A 20,946-nucleotide genomic window follows, 5' to 3' on the forward strand; every position below is an offset into this window, starting at 1 on the left:
CCATAAAAACGGGCAGGAGCAGCAAAGGAGCAGGGGGAGGACAGCAAAGTGACCTTTGGTGAGCTTTGATGTGGGTGATGAGCTGCCTTTGTCCCTGCCCTCTGATGTTTGCCTGGCTGCTGTTTTATGCCTTGGGTAATATTAATTTTACGGCTTTATTTTCCAGTGCTTTCTTTCCCCGCTGCCCTTCTCTGTGAGGCTGCCTGTCCTCTGGACAGCTTTCAGTGGGCACTGCAGGCTGTAATCCATCTCTGGAGCCGGGAGCTTGTGCAAGTCCCCCCTCCTTTTTGGCTTCTTTTGAAGCTGCCAGTGCTGGGACTCCTGCTGTTTGTCATCCCGCAGCTCCGCCGCGTGCAGGGCAGCCTCCTTCCCCCGTGGAGATGTGGATCCACGATATTGCCACAGTGAATCTGCAGCTTGGAGCTGGGCTGAGCTCTCCAAAGGCAGCCTGATAGCTTCTGTCAGCTCACGCCTTGTACACCCTCACCCAGACACGTCCTTGCAGCTCCAGCAAAGCCCCGGTGCTTGTTTGGCAGGATGTTCCCGGCAATGAGCTCTGGCATTTAACACGCCTGCCTCTGGCAGCCTGCTCTCCGTGGGGTTCCCGTTATCTTGGCCAGCCCTGTCCAGCCCCTCTGATGTGCTGAAGGAGCTCTCTCTGAGCTCTTCAGGGATTCCAGTCAGGTGAGGCCAGCACAGTCCTGCCCTGGACATCCTCCACGCCAGGAGCTGCCGTCCGGCAGAGATGGGACAAACTCCAAGTGTCCCTTTTTCCCCCTCAAAAGCCAGGGATCGGTGTGAGAACCTGAATATCTGCTCCCACTGCAGGAGGGTGGAAGGCAGCAGGACCAAGGGAGGGCAGGAATGTTCCTCAAGGAGGAAAAGCCAACCCCACCAGGCGGAAGTTTTATTTTTTTGCACGCCCGGTGTTTCTCCTGCGCTCGCTGACACGGGGATTTGCTGGTGCCTTTAGTTTTTCTCTTATAAACAAGCAGTTGCCATGGGAACCCTGCTATTAATTAAGGCACAAATGTATTGTCAGGAGGAGAATAGCAGCAATATTTCTTTTGCTGGGCGGCTGCTCTGCTCCGTGTGCTGGAATGTGGGTGGGGATCCACGCGGGGTCGGGGTGGGGGGAGCAAGAGCAGCAGGGCTTTCCTTCTCCCAGGCTCTGAGCTCTGCAGGGAAAAACGTGGAAAGCGGCTGGGTGGAAAGCAGGAGTGTGATCCCTGAGCTGCTGCACAGTTTGGCAGGAGGGCTGCCTGCTGCTCTGCTGGCTCTCTGGGGGCTTTTCCTGCTCCATCCGTGTTGCCAAGCAATGGGATGTGCCAGAGGCACGGGAGCAGCAGCCGGGCAGGGGGATGCAGTGGGTTCAGCCTGGGAGCTGGAGGCCGAACCCCTGAGGGAAGGAGCAGAGAGGGATGTGCTGGGGAGTGTCGACAGCCCTGCAGGCCGCCAAGGGTGGCACCCAACTTGCCAACATCGCAGTGACAAAGCTGCAACTTGTGCTGCTCCAGAAAGGGACAAGGCTTGGGTCCGCTCGCCTCTTCCTTCTTGGAGCAACGCTGGGTGTGATCTGGCACAGGAGCTGCCCTCAGGGGGGTTCTGGGCTGGAATAATCCTCATCTTCTCTGGCTTTCTGTAGTGGTTTCACACTTTCCCACCCGCAGTGACCAGGAGCTGCTGCCCTCCCTGCTCCCCAAAAATCTGGGTGCTGCGGGGCAGCCCTGCTCGGGGGTTGTGCTGATGCTGGCCGTGCAGGGGTGGTGTTGGAGCTGTGATTCCCAGCACAAGCGTGTGCTTTTCCTGTGTTTTTGGCAGCTGCAGGGCGTGCCAGGCTCTGCGTGTGCCAGGCTGAGCCCTGGCAGCACCAGGGAGCTGGGAGGGCCCATCCCGTGCCAAAAGCACACATTGAATGACAGATCCCAGCCAAGTGCTCCTTCCCCTTGGCCTCAGCACAGCCTCCCCACGTCCTGATTTGCCTCTGGGGAGTAGTGCAGCCAGCAGTTGTCCTTCACCGTTCCCTGTGGCTCTCTGCTGCTTGGGGACTGAAGCACGTGTGGAGGGGCTCTGCCAGCAGCTGCTCTCACTGAGTGACCCATTCCCTGTGGAAATGCTGCTTTTCCCAGCGAGTTTTATCTAGGCAGATTTTATTTTATGAGCTTTTTTTTTTTTTTTTTTTTTTTTTTCCCTGCGAGTCAGCTGGAGATAGGGATAAATCTGTTCCTTCCTCTGGAAGAACAGCTGTCCAACGACTCTTATTGATATATCAGCAACTGCTGGAACACCAGATTTAATACTTCTGGGCTCTGGAAAGTGCCAGCAGAAGGTCTGGGAGCTTTGGATGAAGGATTACCTGAAAGGGAGACTTTGGTGCAGTGAGTAAAACACCCTCTTATTGGCAGCAGAGGAAATGAGAGCAGACAGGGCCGGTCCTGTGGTGTGAGCGCCTTCGAGTCATTAATATTTTCTTCCTCTCTGGTTCTCTCTGAGGTGCTGAATGGCAGGAGGACAGGCAGCTAAAGTCACCTCCACCGATTCACTGGGGCCTCCTCCAAATAAATCCTGGCTCCCAGCATTTTCAGAGGATTCATGGGGGAAGGAGCTGTTCTAAAGCAATGCATTTTATGAATCCAGGAGAGAAAGAGAAAAAAAAAAAAAAAAAAGGTTATGACCAAGTGGAACAGGACTTCATTTTCTGAGAGAATTGAGCAATAAGATGGTCAGAATGAGTCTTACAGCTGAGATTTGGGTTGTATAGGGGAAAAAACCAAACAACCCGCTCTGGTATGTATGGATTGTTTTTAACAGTGTTTATATAGAACTCCCCACCTCTCCCAGGGGGTTCTGGGGTAGTGATGAAGATGTTTTTTAGAAAAACCTTTCCTTTGAGGGCTCTTAGCCAGCACTGCAGCCCCTCAGCTTGTAAAGGGCCCTTTTTCCCCTCCCACAGCCCCTTTCCCTGCAGGGGAAGGCTGTGCAGGGTGTGTGTGAGGAGCTGCCTGCCAGGGCAACTTCAATAATGCTTTGCAATAACACTGGCAGCCAACTTTAATATCCTCAGAGATGTTAGCATTTTACTTTAGGTATTCACTTCTCTCTCTATTTTTTTTTTTAATAATGAAATATTTTGTGTAGTACAGATCGCCACCTTGAATACAGGAGTGCCTGCAGAGGTGCTTGGCAGGGATATCTGACAGAATATTCTGAATATCCTGCCCTGTGCAAGGGGGAGCATTCCCACCCTCCTGCCCTGGGGAGTGCCGAAGGCTTTGGGCTGACACAGAGAGATGAAGTGACAGCTCTGTGGTTGTCGCCTTGTGCCGCTGCACCCACGTCCCTCTCTGGGGCTGGGCGCTGTCAGTGACAGTGTGGGGGCAGCCTGGTCTGCTCAGGCACAGAGAAAACCACTTCTCACAGGAGTGTGAGCTTCTAGAGACGTCCTGACGGACCTAAAATAAATCCTTGGAGCTTCCTCTTCCTGCAGGAGAGGCTGCAGGTTGCCGTGTTACCCACTTGACATCCCCATGGGCTGATTTTGTACTTCTTACCAGGAGTTTTGACCTGCTGTTTGAAGTGGCTGCTGAGCTGCCAGGAGAGCTGGTATCTGCCTGGTCAGGTGGGGAAGTGCTGTAGGTGCAATCCCTCAAACAAAAGACAGATTTTTTTGTTTTTTTTTTTTTTTTTTCCCATTACCTTCCCCCTCAGCCCCCACCGTTTCTGTGCTGAGATTAAACCCTCACAAAAACCCAGGAACTGGGAAAAACACCTTTCTCATTTTACCCAGAGCAGCTGGCAGTCGAGTTATCTTCTACACCGGTGTAAGCAGGAGAGGTGTTTGCATAATTGCATGGAAAAGTGGGAAGAACCTGCCAGCTTGGGAAGCTGTGCCTGGCAAAACGAGGCTCCTTCAGCTCTTTTGGAAAAATATGGGGAGTGGAAAGCAGCAGGAAGAGAGCCAGGATTCAGGGGGAGGAAAGACACAGAGGGAGAAAAAGCAGCTTTGAAACAGGAGAACAGTCTCCTTGAGGAAAAGGAGTGACCCTTGCCTTTGGAGCTTTGGGGGTGCAGGACTTTGCTGATGGGGGTTCTTTGATGTGCTCAGGATTTATCTGGTGTTTTCCTCTTAGATCCTGCCACGCTTGAAAGGCAGCTTGGAGGGAAACAACCCCTGCACCCACATTACCCAGGGGTGAGGCAGGAACAGCCAGGACCCCTCAGGGTGCAGCTGAGCAGGACCCAGCCCTGTGCCACCCCTTTGAGGGTCACTTTGTGACCTTGCTGTCCTGCTGGGATGGGTCAGTGGGAGCAGAGCCCCGTGCCTGGAGCAGCAGAGTGTCACAGGAGCTCTGTTGTCCCAGTCAGCTTTAGGAGAGTAGCGCTGGAGCGTGTGCAGCAGAGTTATAAATCAAATAATGCAGAAAGTGAATCCACGTCAGGCTGGAGAGGAGCAGCTGGGGGGGAACTGCAGGTAGGGCCTCCTTTGGAGAGGGAGAACGTGAGCAGCGAGTCAGTGTTTGCTCCTGTTTTATTTGGATCCATCTGGCACCTCTTTGGGAAGTGTTATGAACATTGTGAATGACTGTCTCTCTCCTCTCCTCCCCCTGATCTTCCCTCCCTGCAGCGGTTCCCAGCGACAGCGACTCGGAGCTCAGCTCCTCCAGCCTGGAGGACAAACCCGTCCCCGTGGCGTCCAAGGGCTCTCCAGGGAGAAAGCTCCGAGCAGGAATGGGTGAGGAGCTGCAGGTCCTCGTGGCTGGAGGGTGGGAAGTGTAAAGTGGTGAATGTTTGGGCTCTTGGCCCAGTCTTGGATTTCTCCCTGGCTCATTCCATGGCCTTCAGCAATTCCAGGGGCTGCCCTTGCGGCTGGGGGCTGCTCCTGGCAGCACATCCCTGCCCAGCTCCTCGTTCCTGCCTCTCCAGAGCTGGAATCACTGGTGTTTTCTGGGAGCAGAGCACAAGAACTGGGGGTGGCTGTGCTCCTGAGGGCTCCTGGCTGGAGCTGGGGATGTTCCTGCTCCTCTAGCATCCAGCTCAGTGTCTGCTCCCCCCTTCCCGCTCCCTCAGCACCATCTCTGTCCTGTCCTTACAGCACCCACCAGGGGACCCAGCCAAGCCATCAGCAGAGCCCTGGGGACCCCCCAGTCCCCCTGGCTGTCAGGGAGCCACAGCAGCCTGGGCAGTGAGCAGGGGGCCGAGCTCAGCCCCACGGAGAGTGGCCAGAGTGACCAACCCTGGGACAGGCGCGACAGTGACACCACCAGCACCGGCGCCCCTGGTAAGCTGCACTCCCTCTCCTCATCCCTGCTTTTTGGGCCTGAATTCCCTGGAGGCACAGCTTTCCCAGAGGCACGCAAAGCTGTGGCCTCGGGGTCACTTTTCCCTGCTTTTGGGTTTGTTTTTTTGGTTTGTTTTTTTTTTTTCTTTTTGTATTGGCAGATGTTGTCAGGGTGTCACAGCTTCTCCCCTGAATGCAAAAGCTTTTCTGCAACATGAGTAATCATCCAGGGTGGGATCTGCCTGCCCCCACGGCACTCAGAGCCTGGGGCTGTGCCCCTGCAGAGCCCTGGAGCTCCTCTCTGTCCTGCAGAGCCAGCAGAGCACGCTGAGCTTCTCCTGAAGCAGAGCAGTCCAGCATCTCTATGAGACTGAGTAACATTTTTCCTGAACTAAAGGGGCTCTTAAAGCCAGGCATGGCTCTTCCCAGAACTCTGCAGTGCAGAAGAAAGACACATTTCCCCCCTCAAAAACCTCAGAACAATTGAGTGACTGGGAAAGCAGAGGCTGCTATCACACCCGAAGCAGCTGAAAGAGATGCAAATGTGTTCCCTCTGCAGTTCCCACTAATTTAGTCACTAACCCCTCAAGTTCTCATCCAGCACCGCTCCCTCCCGAGCCTTCCTGCCCTCTGAACTGCCTCTCCTGTCCCTGAGCCTGCTTGGTGCTGGGCAGATTGAGGCATAAATTGGATTAGGGAGGGCAGGTTCATCCTTCAGTGCAGCACGGAGCCGTGGTTCCTCTCCCTGCGTGTCCTTTGAGAACCAGGCAGCACAAAATTGCTTCTCTGCCCTTCCCTCCCTCCCCAGCTCCCAGGGACTCGCCGTTTTCTTTTAGTTTTTCTGACCAGGCAAAGCGAACAAGTGATTCCTCTGCTCTGTCCTTCCTCCCCCTGGATCAGAGTCTGCACTGGGTGGTTTATTTTAAGCTGTGTTGTGTGTGGAATTAGAGAGGGCAGGGTCCTGCCCTGCTGCCTGTGGAGAAGAGCTGCAGGTTGTCCCGTGGGGTCGGAATGGCTGTTGGTGACCCTTTGGGTGCTGCCTCCGATGGATGGATGGATGGATCCACTCCTGGTACAATGCGTTTGTACTCAGCATTTTGTAGTTTCTCTTCCTGCTCCTTTGAGCCGACTGCTGCCTGGCCATGAGAGTGCAAACGCTATTTCAAAGGCAAAAAAAGGGAGGAAAAAAATCCAACCTTTCTCCTGCTAAAAACTCCATATGCAAAGCCTGGCACAAGGGGTCAGATCTTTCCGGTGGGATCTCCCCGTGCAGAGTAAAATGACAGGCAGCACGGGCAAATATTTAAAAAAGGAAAACTGCAGCAACCTCCTGAGCCCAGTTAAAGTTGGCCCTGAGATGTAGAGAGGATCCTGCTAAGGAAAAGGTTAGGCCAGGTTGGCTGCCTCGGGAGTTTCTGTAAAGATCTTTATTATGTCTGGGGTCATTTATTTCTCAGTGTTCCTGCAGAAGGGGCTGCTTTGCTCAGACAAGAGCTCTGGTTCAGGGCCTCCCAAATGCAGGGGGAGGGAGGCAAGGAATCAGGATTCAGTGCTTTGGGTGCCTCTCTTCGCCAACAAACAGAGGCTGTAAAGGGTGATGGAGGTGATGGGTTGGCAAAACTCTTCCCAGCACCTCCCTGGCTGTGGGACAGCCCCCGAGCTCTGCCCTGCCCCAAACGCAGAGCAAGGGGGCGAAGGCATTTAAACTCCTCACTTAAACTGCTGCAGAACGGGGCTGTCGAAAGATGATTCTCTGTGGTTCCCCTGAAAGGCTCTGCACCTCCAGAGCGCCACGTCAGGAGCAATTTTTGCTTCACGTTATCACCTCAGGTGTCGTTCCACCGGTGAATTTCTCCGCGCTTCTTTTTCTCACCTCTGCTCTTCACTCGAGTGCGACTTTTGCCGAGCTCTCCCAGCAGCCTGAAATCCCAGGATTTCAGGACAGGGAATTGGGGAGTGGTGCTGCAAAAGCAGCAGCTCCTGAGATCTTTCAGCCTGCAGGCCAAGCCAGCGGCAGGGTGGTGGCCAAGGGAAAACAAGGAGCTCTTGAGGAGAGGTTGGAGGTTTCTGCTGCTCCAGCTCCGGCTGGGGTTTGCTGAGGCAGATAATGAAGCCTGGAGTTTGTCATAAAATGACTCATTGGCAGAGCTGCATTGGGATTTAGGCAACCTCAGCCCGTGAGCCAAAGTTTCAGAAGAGCGGTGAGTTGAGTGGCTGCTAATTTTATTTCTTTTTTTTTTTTTTTAATTTTTTTTTCCCCCCACCTGCTCTCGAAGCCTTTCAAAAGCTCCGTTTTCTGTGGGGCTGGTGTTTCCTTCTGCTCCTGAAGAAGTTCCTGGAGGTGCCCGCTCCGACGTGATGGCTTTCAAGAGGAAGGTCACACGCTCATTTTCCTGCAGAATGTTTTACCCTAAAGAAAATGAAATTCGGACATATGGAAGAAGCACAAATCTTCCTTTTCCCTCTTGCTTGCTCCCAGCTGGGGCAGGTGACTCACCTTGTTCTGGCTGCACAGCTGATGCTGAGAGTTGCCTTAAAAGGGAGCGAAACCCTCCCTTGTGTTGATTATGACATTTTTATTAAGGAAGGTGAATATTAAAAGGAGAAATAATCAATATCTTACGGTGGTTTTTTATCAACCCGGGGAGAGCTTTTAATGGAGATAACAAATCTGAGCTGGGGACTGCTGCAGGGGGTGAATTGAGCAAAAGCCATCTCCCCTCAGATCAGCAGCAAGTTCTGCACTCATGGGGTTCTCAGCATCTTCTGAGGGCCCTGTCCCAGAAATTAGTGAATCCTTTTGGCTGTTCCACGAGCAGCTGGCTGGTGGGGAATGGTGGAGGAGCCTGGCAGGGGCTGTGGGGCTGGAGAAAGCTCAGACTCCTGCTGCAATCGGGATTGAGAGAAGCTAATGAATGAGTGCAAATCACAGCCTCCCCATCCCTGCCTGCCTGCCAGTGTGGTGTCTAAATCATTAATACTTAAAGAGTGGTGCAGCAGCTGGCACTTAAACAGAGCCACGTTAAACAGGGAGCTGAGAGGAGGGTGGCACTGCCTGGGGAGGGCGTGAGAAATGTTCTGGTTTGCAGTCACAGGGTGGGAGCTGCTGGAAAGGTTCCCCAGATGTCATCAGGTGCAGCCTGAAGCCTTCTCCTGCATCTCCTGGGCAGCTCCTTTGTGCTGGGAGAGGCTGAGCAGAGCTGAGGGAGATGGGCAGGGGATGCTGCTTCCAGCTCTCTTTAATTTTGGGGAGATTTATGCCCTGTCTTTCAGGAATTGACTGGATTTAGAATTGAGGTGGTGTCTCTCAGTGCCTCCCTGGCTGGGGTAGGCATCCACTTCTGCTCATAAATATTCAAGCTGTTAATACGTGAGCCAGGCAGAGCCATTCAGCATTATTTTCGTGGCAGGAAATTCTCGGGGCATCTTTGAAGCTGTAGCATTAACTTCTGTTTTCTCTTCCATTCTGCTCCTCAGATGTCTGCTTCGCTCCCTCAGGGACGGTGAGGAGGTAACATTTTGCTTCAGTGGGCCTGACTACTCCATTCTGTGTAGGAAGAAAAAAAAAAATAAATTAAAAATTTGTCCTAACAGTAATTAGGCTCCAAATGGGGTAGTAATTTCTTTAATGACTTGCTTCGTGGCAGCCTTTGGGGAGTTGACTTTTGTTTTCCTGTGCTTGGTGAGAAAGTTGCTTAAACGTTTTCAGACCTGTTCCTTGTTCGTGTGAGCCAGTGCGGATTTCCAGGGCTGGCTTTGCAGCAGGATGGAGGAGGTGGGAAATCCCTGCATGTAGGGCACAGGTTGGGAAGGACACGAAGGAAAGAGCCTCACCCACACCCAGCCTCTCCCATCCAAGCCTCTGCTTCCTTCACTGCCTGCCTCATCCAATTTTGGGCCCTGCTCTTTATCCCCTTTTGCTGAGAGCTCGCTGGGATTGAGTTTCCCTGCTGCCAAGGAGGAGAAGTTGTCTGTCTTCCCCAAAGTGAAAAAAAATTGAATTGTGCCTTCATGGCTGAGGAGCTTTGAGCTGTCTCTGCCTCCTCGTATCCACAGAGCACCGAGTGGTCCTGCTGTACCTTATAAATAAAACATAGCTTTGGGTAGAGGCAGTGTTAGGAAATGATTCGAGGTTTGCATTCCAGATACAATGCATTTGTAAACATGAACCCCAGGAGAAGCCTGTGGCCCCTTCCATGTTTGAGGGAATTAAAATATTTTCATCCTCGAGTGGTAGGAGCAAAACATTTTCAGCTCTTCCGAGCCCGCCTTGAAGTTAAGTGAATAAAGGCTCGAGTAACTAAAAAATAAATTACTTTCACTATTCCTGTAATTCTTTATGGAGTTTTAAATTGAAGGCTTCTTCCTTCAAAATAGAGGGATGACAAAGATTCATTCTCTCGGCTCTTTCACTCAATATATCAGGAGACAAGTCTGCGGCCGAGGATGAAACTCCTATTTTTGTGCCTTCTTTGCCATTGCAGAGGTCTGCGCTTTGGTCTTTGATCAAACAGCCTGTCTGGCCTCCTGTCCCCACCTCCTCAGACTTATTCTCTGCCCTCTGCAAAACATTTACTCCTCGGGCTCCCAACTTCCCATCCAGCGTTTTGCACAAAGCACCCGGGGCAGGAGTTGATGTCATCTCTGCGAACAAAGCAGGAGGGAAAAGAGCTGGGGAAGTCAGTCAGATGGAGGTGAAAAGCCTGGATTTTGGAGCCTTTGTAAACCCAGGGAGAGGTTTTATGGCTCGGGAGGTGATCTGGTGACAGGGATGTCAGGCATCAGCTGCTGGGAGGGATTTGCCTCGGGACTCCTGGAAATTCACACTGGACGCTGTGAGTGCCCTGCCCTTTCTCCAAGAGCAGGAGCAGCAGTGTGTCCCAGCAGAGTTTGGCCAGGGGGGCTGGAGGGATCAGCTCAGGTTTGTTCAGTCAGCAGGAGGCCAAATCCGGAGCAGGGCAGGGCTGTGCCCGTCCCCAGCCCTGCTGTGGCTCCTGCGCACGGCCCAGGCACACGGGGAGCAGGGAGGTGTCGTGGCAGATGTGCTCTGTCACCCCTCAGAGCCGGGCTCTGCCTTTCTGTCTCACCTGGGCAGCAGGCACTGAAGGCCCAGTTCTAGCAGCACAACTCCTCGTTTCTCCTTCTTTCCGCATTCCCTTCCCCCGCTCTTTTCTTCCTTTAATCAAATCTAATGGGCCCTGGCTGCCGGACTAATGATGCATAGATGTTCTCTTTATTATTTTTTAGGAAGCTCTTAAAACGGCACCGGGCACAGAAAAGCAACATGAAACAACTCTGTGGAGCCTCCCCCCTTCTCTGCTTTCCAAACAAAACTTCTGTCCTTTCTTTATTTTGCAGGCAAACGACGACTCCACAGCAGAACACGGCCCTGATGGAGCTGAAGGTGGAGCTGCTTTTCCCTGGATCCAGCACTCCCGTTCCTTAGATCTCGCTCCAGACGGGAACTGCTGCCAGCAGTGACTTCGTGGCTCCAGCTCTTCCACAGGGGTTGGTGACATGGTGACACCTGGGACAGCACCTGCCTGTGCTCTGTGAGCCCCAGCAGAGACTGGGGCTGTGGTTTGCACCTGGGGAAGGTGTTCCTTGTGTTTCCTGTCCTGGTTCTGGTTGGAGTGAGTTTGCTGGGGGCATCAGGAACCGGCCGGTGAGGTCGTGCTCCCATTCCCTCCCTCCCTCTCTCTCTGCTCAGGGTAAAGAAACGCTCCAAGGAGTTTGCTGGGGGTTTTTTCACCCCTCTTGGCTGTGCAGGGTGTGGGCTCAGGGGAGATGTGTGTTTGCACACCCCCAGCCCGTCTGGCTGCCTGTGAGTGCCCAAATTGGATAAAAGCTTTCAAATGACTTTATCTCCCAAAGCTCTGCAGATTCCCCTCCCACGTGCACACCTTACATGAGCAAGGGCCTTTCTTTTGCCTTTTTTTTTTTTTCCTGGAAGTCTTGTTCATTTGGTTGACTGTGGTGCTGTCATCATGAGTCAGGCTGTTGAAAACTGCGTGCTCCAGACCTGCTTATCCTCCAGGATGGACAATTTCCCTCCAAGGCCTGACAGATGAGAAAAAATCAAATTACCTCACATCTCTAGAGCAATTAGATCTTTGAAGACCTGAACAAAACCCACACTGGGCTGGCAGGAGTCTGTGGATTTTATTAAATGCTCTGGAGCTGACCTGTCTATTATGAAGAAACGAAGGATTCCAGAAAAGTTCCCTCTGAAATCACGGAGTTAAAGGCAATTTGTGCCCATTAATGTCAGCCTTTCCCCTCGGTCATTACTCTTTTGTTCCCTTTCCCTTTGCACTGGGCACTCTGTGTGCATGTGGTGTGTGTTCTTACAAATGGCTGCAGCATGAAGATAAATGAGATTGGGTGCTGGAACACTCCAGCAGAAGATCGGAAATCAATCCCTGCCTTTGCTCTTTAAATGAACACGGCCCAACAGAGGACCATTCCCTCACTGCTTTCCCAGTTAATGTGCTGTGGCAGGTCGCTGGTGAAATGCTTCCAACCTTTCCTCCTCTGTGATCTGTTCCTGCCCTTTTTCACCAATGAAAACAAAACCTTTGGGCCCCCTGGGCTCCCTGAGATGGCAGAAAAAGAATTCACTGGATGTGGGGTCCACACCATCGGCGTTGCAGAGAGCAAGGGACGAGGTCGTTCTCCACTGAGGGATATTTCGTGGCGTGGTCTGTGTTGTTAACCTGGCTGCAGCTATGGAAGGGGCGATGCCAAAACCATCAGCTGTGTCTGGAAAAAGTCACTCCAGCTGTCAGCTTTTGCTGAAACGCTGCTGTGGTTTCCGAGCTGTTTCTTCTGAGAGCTGTGGGGTCTTCAATTTCCAAAGTGTTTAGGCACCGAAAGGAGTTCTGGTTTGCCTTGAAGCTTTTGACAGTCCAAGTGAGGCTTGTCTTTGCTCATTATTGCAGCGCCCCAGACAGCCTGGCCTGCCAGCCAAAGTGAATTCTACAGCAGAAGGAGAAGGAAAAAAGACTTTTAGAAATTGGCTCTATTTTCTTTAAACCTGTTACTTTCTCCTCACCAGCTCTACAGTGAGTTGGAGAGAGCTTTTAAAATGGGGAGTGGCATTTCTAACTCTCCTGGAGTGCCTTGTGCCTCGCTCCTGGGCAGGGCAGGCAGGTCAGTGGTGGGCCCACTCTCACTGCCCCTGCGAGGCATCAGCTTGATTTTTAACTGAGGCCAGCTTTTATAAAACATCCTCAGAGATAAATCTGACGTTGCTCCACTGAGACTGGAAACTTGCCTTTCTTACCTCTGTGTTTTAACTCCAGGGTGTAATTCCACCTGAGTTCGAACCAGAGTTGATCAGCCAGCTGTGGAAAGACTCCTCTTGGATTGAGGGAAGGATCTGGTCCTGGACCACGTGATCCAGGCACAACTGAACGAGGAACATCTGCAGCTCTGTGCACTGTTTGATTTTGAGGACCACATTTCCCTTTGTGCTGATTCTCTTGGTTGTGTTTTGCAGCTTTTGTTGGAACGTTTCCCTAGCCCTGTACCTGTCTTTTGAGCTGGCTCCATGTGGGCAAGAAGGGGCTCAGTGAATGTGCTCAGTCTGCTCTGGTCATTTGTGTTTGTCATTTCCTTGCTCTCATCTCCACCCCTCACAACTTTTATGTGGTGTTTTACTACCGGAAACAATAAAGCTTTTGCTCAGTAACAACTTCTCGCCGTTCATGGAACAGTGAAGAAGGTGGTTTTTTCGTAGATACTCTCCAAATCCTCCAGCAAGGCAAGACAATCGCCCAGGCAGTGGAATTGTGATTCATGCTGGAGTTTAATTGAATCCTGCACTTGAAAGTCGCCTTTTGTCTCGTCCCCTCCCCTGTGCCTGGTGGTGGCGGGGGCACAGGTTTTCTCCTCAGCCCCTCCGTGAAGGTTTTCCACGCTGCAACCACGACTCACAGAGCAGCACCAATTGTCCTTTTGTCAAGTGCTGTGCCCGCAGCCTCCCGAGGCTCTGTGACAATCGGGGGCCATTAAACTTGGCCCACAGAGAAGTGTCTCCATGTCTCCTCATTGTTTGCCGAGCTTGGCTGCTCCCGTTCCCTCAGCATTCAGCCTCAAGGTTTCAAACAGCTTTTTAATCTGGTGGTTTTTTGGTTTTTTTTTTGCTTTTCCCCGTTCTAAAAGCGCCTCGGTAATTGCTGTTGGGATTGTTCTGCTGGGGAGCTGCCATTAGTCCAAGGATGGAGTGTGTCAAGGACTGAGCAGCTCTTGTGTTGCTGCTTCCCCTCTCGCCTTGCCATGACAACAGCCACCAGATGGGAGAGCCAGCTGTGGGATCTCTCCGAGTCAGGAACGCTGCCTGTGGGCTGCCAAGTTCCCCTGTTGGGTTTTTAGGTTTGTTTTTTGGGAGGGGAGGGCAGTGCTTCCCCTGCAAGGGCCGTCTGCACGTCCGGCGTGGCCAAGGCGTATGGGCGAGCAGCTGGAGTTCGGGCAACGTGGTTGTGGCCACCACTGAGCCTGGAGAGCCAGCAGGAGTGCTTGGGCAGTGACACAAGCTGGCAAATCACTCCTGGAGCTCATTTGTGAAATGAAATTTGGCAGCAGTTCCTCCCCTCCCCTCCCACAAGTTGTTTCCTTCAAGGGGAGAGGCCCGGCGGCAGCGGTGTCTCCCCAGCTCCCCTCTCCCTTTCCTTCCTCCCATCACTTCGTTCCTCTCCACCTTGGGCACTGCCCTCCCGCCCTGTTCTGCGGGTGGGTGTGATGGGCAGAGTGTGGGGATGGTTTTTGGGAGGGCTGATGCTGCACTCGCACAATGAGGCTTTCAGCAGGCGTGGGATGGAGGTGATGGGTCAGCACCTTGTGGGAAACTTTCACCCTGAGCTGCTCATTCCAAGTCCTTCCTGACCGTTTCCTCTCTCAGCAGCATGTCCAGGCAGTGCTGGAATTGCACAAGACGAGGATCTCGCCTTTACTCCACGGCAGAACAGACAGGAACACGATGCCAGATGTCACCTCCTCCCATTTATTATCAGGCTGGTGAGTTGCTGCTCATCAGAGCCTGATCAGGAGAGGGGTGCTGGCAGAGACACCACCCCCCAGAGTGGGACTTCTCACTTCAGAGCTGACAAATCACCCCAGGACCGTGGCTGCTTTTAGTTATTTGCACTTATACAAACTTCTGTTCCAGCTCTGCTGTCCCATCCCTTGGGAGCAGCCCCTGGTGTGTGGGAGCTGCCCTGGGCGCGGGTTTTGGGACTGGATTTGGGAGCTGGATGGAGAGATCCCATCTCTGAGACTGGTCCTAACCACCCTGCTGGGTATTTCAGAGACTCATCCTCAAAAGAATTCCCAGACAGGTCCATTCCCAGCCCCTGGCACCCAGAGCAGCTGAGCCCAGCATTATTTCTCAGCTGCTGAAGCCAGGCCCAAGAGAAAACCACGAAAATCTCAGCTTTGAACAGCTGAGCCCTACTGTGGGAGAGCGGGGGCAGGAGGAGCTGCTGACGGGACAGACCTTCATCTTCAAACGGCACTCGTGTAAAATTAAACCCCTCCGAGCAATCACACCGTGGCCGTTCAAATGGCGCCTCGGAGGAAAGCAAAATAAACTGAGGAATGCAAATTGGGGATGTAAATCTTCCAGGCTATGTCTGGGAGGTACCTGTTTAATTAGCATCACTGAGCAGCCTTGACGTGGTAAGTGCTAAGGAGGAAAGTTGCCAAATCCCCCCAGTTTTGCTAGCAGGTGACTCGTGTTCTGCTTGAATTTCCACCTTGGGATTGTCTTCCTGTACTTGCCAGAGCTGCTGTGCTGCCTGGAGCATGAGGACCTGGGCATCTCACATCGAATTTATTCATGTGATAAATGAGAACATGGGGGTTCCTGAGCCTTTATTTCTCCTTCACCCCTGCCCACCCCAGGTGCTAATTGGTACCACATGAATATTTTCAACACCGATCGATGTCTGTGAGTTGTTGGATGGGAATTGCAGGTGGGACTTCCCCGAGGTGCCGCCTTGCCAGGTTTGCATCCCTCTGGCTCCTGCTGTCTCACAGATTCCTGACCTGTCACCCTGGGAGATGGTGGGATTAGGATGATGGAGTGCTTGGAGAGGATAAACAATAATGACGCTGCACCCAAACAATGCCTTTCTCTCCCCTCCTTCCTTTTTTTTTTTTTTTCTTTTTTTTTTCTGTCGGATTTCCCATTCAAGCTTAACAAGATCAGCGCAGATAATTTGTGTACTCGTGCAAAACATCATTTCCCCTCCTGTGCTTCGCCAGCTGCACTGCGGTGGGGAAGGCAAATCCACACTTTCTTCTGCCTGGTTATGAATGGGGGCATCTCTTCCTCGTAGATAGGGGAAGGAGGGTGAAGGGGCTGGAGAGGGAGAGGAGAAATCAGATGCAGCCGGGTACATCACCTCCGCGGAGAGGGAGGCGTGCAGGAGTCAGGTTTTTGCAGCCCAGGCTCAGTCCTGATGAATTTTGGAGGCGTGGGAGAGGCAGGGAAGGAGTTTTGCTTAATGGGGCACCCCGCGGTGGGGCAGGGATGCCCCGGGGAGCTCAGCCCCACCGTGATCAAGGTCTGTGCCCGGAGCTGGTCCTGTTTATCCCTGGTTGGAAATCACAATCCTGCCTTCTCCCTGGGCTCTCTCCTAACCCTGCACCCCTGATCCTGCACCTCCACATCCCCCAGGATCTACCAGCCTCAGCCTGGGGCAGGTGCAGGCTGGAGGCTGCTGTACAGCCCAGAGCCCGGCAGTGATGCTCCAGCACGTTCCCTCCTCCTGCTGCCATCGTTTGGGGCTCTTGCCTCATTGCCCGCGACAAGGAATCACCGGGCATTAGCAGCTGGCTTTGGCACCAGCAGCTGCAGGCGTGCCCTTCCTCCAGAGCAGGAGTTTTCCAGCCAGAAATTCTGAATTCAGGTGTCCCTCTTACCGAGGTGAGGGCCCCCCCCACCCCACTGCTGGGTTTCTTTCTGTTCCTCACGTGCTTTGTGAGTCCAGAAGTTTCCAGATTCGGGAACAGCTTTGGAGTGAAATACAAAGCACTCCACTTGAAATAAGGGTAAAAGTTTCCCAAAGGGTCCTGACTTGGCTTTTAAGAGTTGAGACGTGCCCATTTCACAGCCTGAATGGCTGGAGCAGAGATGTGCTAAATGCCAGCCTTTGAAGGTGTGCAGGGAGTGAAAAGGGGCCAGGCTGCCTTCCTCACCTTCCTCAGAACACAGCTGGGCTCTGAATCCAATCCCCCAGGCTTGGATTCGCCAAAGTGAGCAGTTTCTTAATGCTTTTTTCCTTTCCAGTTTCTTCAGGAGAGGAAGGGGTGAGTGTGGGTTGGTTTGGGTGAGCAGACCCCGAAAACACCATTTGAGCTTTTGGCAGCATCGTTGTGTGCACCAGAAAAGGGGACAGAGGGCTGCTCCAGCTCACAGCACCCCGGCAAAAACTTCCCTGCGGGATTTGCTGCTGATGGGTTCGGGTAGGTTTAATCCCAAGGGCGCTTCGGGTCTTTTTAGCTCTTTGCATCTCAGAGATCAATCCCTGTAATTCGCAGAGCTCTCAGTGGCAGTGAAGTTCCTGGGTACCCCGAGCCTGCACGGGAATGGTTCGGACACCCCTGGGCTGCTCCTGCTGCCTGTTTTCACGGCAGCCTTTGGAAGGAGCCAGCAGCAATTTTTTGGGGGCTGGAGATGCCTGGGATTGAGTGTGCTCCTCCTGGTCCCTCCCAAATGGTAATTCCCGGGGTTGGGAAGGGATTTGGTGGTTCCCTGAGCAGCTTTGCTTTCGGGGAGCACTCAGGGACACGCCGGCGGGCAGCTGCCACCTCCCACCCTGTGATTTTGTGGGTGGGCTGCAGGACTTTGTGCTCAGATGTTACTGCACTCCTTTAGTGCTGGAGCAGGTTCTGCTGCGGAGCCCGGGAAGGGGAAGCTGCTGATTTCTCACAGCCCTATAAAAACCTGATGTTGCCACCGAATTGTTGTGAGGCTGCTTGGAAGGGATTTGTGCCTCTCCGCCGTTGCAGAGCCCGCGTTTCTGTGCTAAGAAATCAAGAATCAAGTAATTGAATCTCCCTCCCCCTTTTTCCTATAAAAATCGAGTAATTGAATCAAAGGGCACGTGATTTGAAAAGACAGGGAGAGGAGTTCATTTTGGGCTCCCTTTATTGGCCTCTTAAATCCTGAGCTTTGCAGCCTGCTGGGAGCGTTTCATCGATCCCTTTTCACAGGTGTGAGTAGGATGGACTTAACCGCCCCTCATCCTGGCACCTGGGAGGGCACCAAGACTTTGTGGGGTCTGGGAAAGGGACAGCTTTAACTTGAGTGACCCCAAATGCTGAGGCTGGGGGTGTTAAAAGGGGTATAATGAGGTGCGACCTGCGCCAGGAACACCTTGAGGAGGTGAAAATTTTGCTTTTTGTCCGCACCTGAGCGGTTTGGGACAAGAAATGGCTCCCCCTCTCCCCCCGGGGCTGGAGCTGCCAATGGCCCGTGACTGGTCAGCCGGGAAAGCTGCCGAGGATGCGGCTTCATCGGGATGCAAATGGATGTAAATTCATGTAAACATATGTCCCCGCGCAGGTAGCAGCTCGTGCCCAAATTATGCAAATGTTCTAATCCAATAACGCTAATGTCATGATTATCCAGCAACACGGGGCTCATTAATATGGTTCCCTGGCTCTTACACCCATCACTGTCAACGTGATTACACCGAGGCTTCCAGCATCCCTGGCAGGTGGGAGAGGACATCCGGGGCGCGGTGGTACCAGGGAGGAGGACGCTTCACCTGCCTGGAGAGGTGCCACATGTCCTGGCCGAGGTGGACACTCTCCTGGGGAGGCCCTTCCTGGCAGGAGGAGACCTGGAGCAGATTCCCCAGATCGCGCAGAGCAGCCAAACCAGCATTTCTGGATGGATATCCGTGCTGAGATCAGATGAACAGGACTAGCAGGGCCATCTAGTGACTCCTCTGGCTGCTAAATGACCTGGGAGGTGCCCTCCCCTCCGCGGTGATCACTTCAAAGTTTGGATTTTGAGGAATGCCACCTCTCCTCCTGCCTCCCTCCCTTTTTTTTTTTTTTTTTTTTTTTTTTTCTTTCCAGCTGCTCGGTGTTCTTTGCTCCAAAGTTTTGTTCTCCCTGGATCACCACAGAGCTGGAAAATGCTCGGGCTTCCCTACAGTGGAGAGGAACTTTGTCCTGAGTCGGGTGACATGAGGTCAGGCAGCTGAACAGCCCGTGGATCCGAGAGCATCCTGCCTGCCTCAGCCCTGCCAGGAATGCTGCTCTCCAGGCAGGAATGGGCTTGTCTGGGCTGTGGCCTCAATTTCTTCCCTGCTGACCCGCAGGTGCTGCCGTGGGTTTGTCTGTGTGGTGCACGTGTGAGCAGCCCTGCCTGGTTCAGGGAATCTGGGGTTGTTTGCCTCTCCAGCAGCCTGATCCCACAGGGAATCCGTGGGGTCTTTTCCTCTTCTTGCTCCTCTTCCTGCTCCTCTTCTTGCCCTTGCACTTTTGTTGCTTTCTTAAACGTTGGCACGGTGCTGGGATTTGTGGATGCGGCCAGGAAAACGCCCTGGCACCCAAGATGGGTCATTCCCCCACAGCTCCTGGCTGAGCCTCATGATCCAGGGATGGACAGGAACAACTCCCAGCCCTGGGAGGAGCAGCAGGCAGGACAGAGCTGTGACAGGTACAGGGATTGCACAGGGTGGGGTTGGGGTAGATTGCTTTTGACAGGACGTCGTTAAGCCTGACGTGGGTTGTGGGAGAGGAGCAGCTACGAATGCAGCCAAATTGCTCTTTAATACTGCAAACCCAAGATGTTATTTCGTGAATCCCTGGAGCTCGCTCTGCTGCCGGTTATTGGTGGCATTTCCCCCTCTGCTTGCAGCCAGCTCTGAATTCCTGGAGCATGGGGTGGGAGCAGTTTTCCCCCCCCTCCCAGTGCCTCCGTGAAGCTCAGCTGCTTTCTGCCCTCACTTGGCTCCTCCTGGGTTGACTCCGGGAGCTGGTGTGACTCCTGAAATGCTTCTTCCCACCAAAATGTGAGCAGAAAGTCTCTCCATTTCCATGGCAACGGGGCCGGGCCCTAAATACTGATGGGAACTCGGTTTCTGGACATTTATGGAGGGGGAAGAGCTGGGGGTGCAGGAGGCAGCAGTGCCCAGCCCCAGCACAGCTCTCCAGGCCAACATTCACATCCCAGCCACCACAGGACGAAGTGCTGCTGCAAAATTAACACCAGGCATTGCTCCTGGCTGCCTGGAAAGTCTTGAGGAGGAATGTTGTCTCATCCTCCTGCAGCTGGGAGACAGTCAGGAAGAGGTAAAAAGCAGAGTAAAACTCCCAAGACAAGTCAGCTGGATAATCTCAGAGGACGTTGACTCCAGCTTGGAAAGGCACTGAGAGCAGATAAAATTAGTGTAATAGGAGTTGATGCTGCACAGAAGTCTCCCCTCCCTTGATTGCAAGGGAGTGGGTCTGCATTTATCTCACAAAAATCAGATCCAGGGGTGGCTCTGCCCGGCCTGGCGATGGCACACCCCTCCTAAGGCTCTGGAGTTCAGAGGAACCCGCAGATCAGGAGAAGAAATCTGAGGGGAAAAAAAAACTCCAAAAAAGATTCATCCCTAAGGAAATCTCCTTGAGGACTGAGCCCTTGGCAGCGCTGTGCCCCAAGGTTGGATGTCACTCTTCTCCTGGGCACCGTTTGGGTGGATTTTCCTGCAGCTCCACGCTGTGCACAGACCCACCCTGGTGAATCCCTGGGTGGATTTACTCTGTGCTCCACAGAGCTGAGATTTACAGCAGCTGATTATCCCCTGCGCCGGATCTGCAGGTGCCTGGAGTGCTGGCAGTGGGGTGCCAGGGAGCACAGCAGAGCAGGTCCCCTCCCCGGCAGGAGGGCAGGCCTTCCCCAGGACTCCAAAAGAAAAATCCGAGCGCAGTAAAATTACAAAAGAAAACGCCAACTATTTCGGGATTCACATGGAAATGGCAACATATGCTAAACGTTAAACATCAGCCCCTACCAAAAGTAGAGCTATTCTGGGCCCATCCTGAAGATGCAGGCAGAGCTGATGCCTCCCTCCCTCCTCCCGGGAGCTCCTTGCCAGGAAGATTTCCATCCACCTTTGCCACTGCTTGGGCGTTTCATAAAGCCTGTGGGAACCGAAAGCAATATTTTGAGGGGTGAGGGCTCTTCCCTGCTGGCATTTGGCCCTCGCCTGGCTTTCTGCGAGGGTTTGTTTGTGTCTGCCTCGTAATAGGATGTGGGTTGTATTCCACCGGGGTGATTTTGTTCACAGCTAGTAATTGCTGGTTAAATCTGGTCAAAATGATGGTTGTTAGCAGGGCCTGTTGGAGCACAGATAACTCGAGGTATTATCCGAGCGGAGGAGCAGTGGGGGCCGGGGTGCACTGGGATATCAGCACTGCTGGGGAGCTGTAATCGGCACAGCCTGCCATAAGCTCCTTAGGATTATTTTTTGCCAAGTTCCCCAGTTATCATCATCATTGTTACGGCTTTACTTAGCAAACGCAAAGGCTGTTTGACCAGGTAAGGAGCGCAATCCACTGGATGGGCTCAGCCAAGCCTTCCCAGCAAAGCAGGGCAGGGATCTTTGAGGGGAAGGTGCCGGGAGCTGTGTGTCAGCCAGGAGACGGTGCCCCGAGCCAGC

The 20,946-nt window shown here is 53.1% G+C and overlaps 1 protein-coding gene across 11 annotated transcripts in view; it reads left to right on the forward strand.

Moving 5' to 3' along the window:
• RPH3AL (rabphilin 3A like (without C2 domains)) overlaps nucleotides 1-15,484 on the forward strand; it is a 37,154-nt gene extending 21,670 nt beyond the window's left edge. For 6 of the 11 annotated variants that reach the window (XM_066202279.1, XM_066202275.1, XM_066202277.1 and 3 more), the window contains 3 exons: nucleotides 4,625-4,732; nucleotides 5,093-5,278; nucleotides 7,555-7,877. In XM_066202279.1, coding sequence (XP_066058376.1) covers nucleotides 4,625-4,732; nucleotides 5,093-5,278; nucleotides 7,555-7,637 — 377 coding nt within the window. In that variant the 3' untranslated portion in view covers nucleotides 7,638-7,877. Of the gene's footprint in view, nucleotides 1-4,624; nucleotides 4,733-5,092; nucleotides 5,279-7,554; nucleotides 7,878-8,755; nucleotides 9,117-10,636; nucleotides 13,555-14,183 lie in introns of those variants that run through there. The other 5 variants (XM_066202274.1, XM_066202282.1, XR_010723621.1 and 2 more) reach the window with 4 other exon arrangements.
• The last annotated feature ends 5,462 nt before the right edge of the window (nucleotides 15,485-20,946 follow it).

The sequence above is a fragment of the Chamaea fasciata genome, unplaced genomic scaffold (assembly GCF_029207755.1).
Source record: "Chamaea fasciata isolate MVZ Bird 193981 ecotype frontalis unplaced genomic scaffold, bChaFas1.0.hap1 SCAF_21, whole genome shotgun sequence".
Classification (NCBI taxonomy): domain Eukaryota; kingdom Metazoa; phylum Chordata; class Aves; order Passeriformes; family Sylviidae; genus Chamaea; species Chamaea fasciata.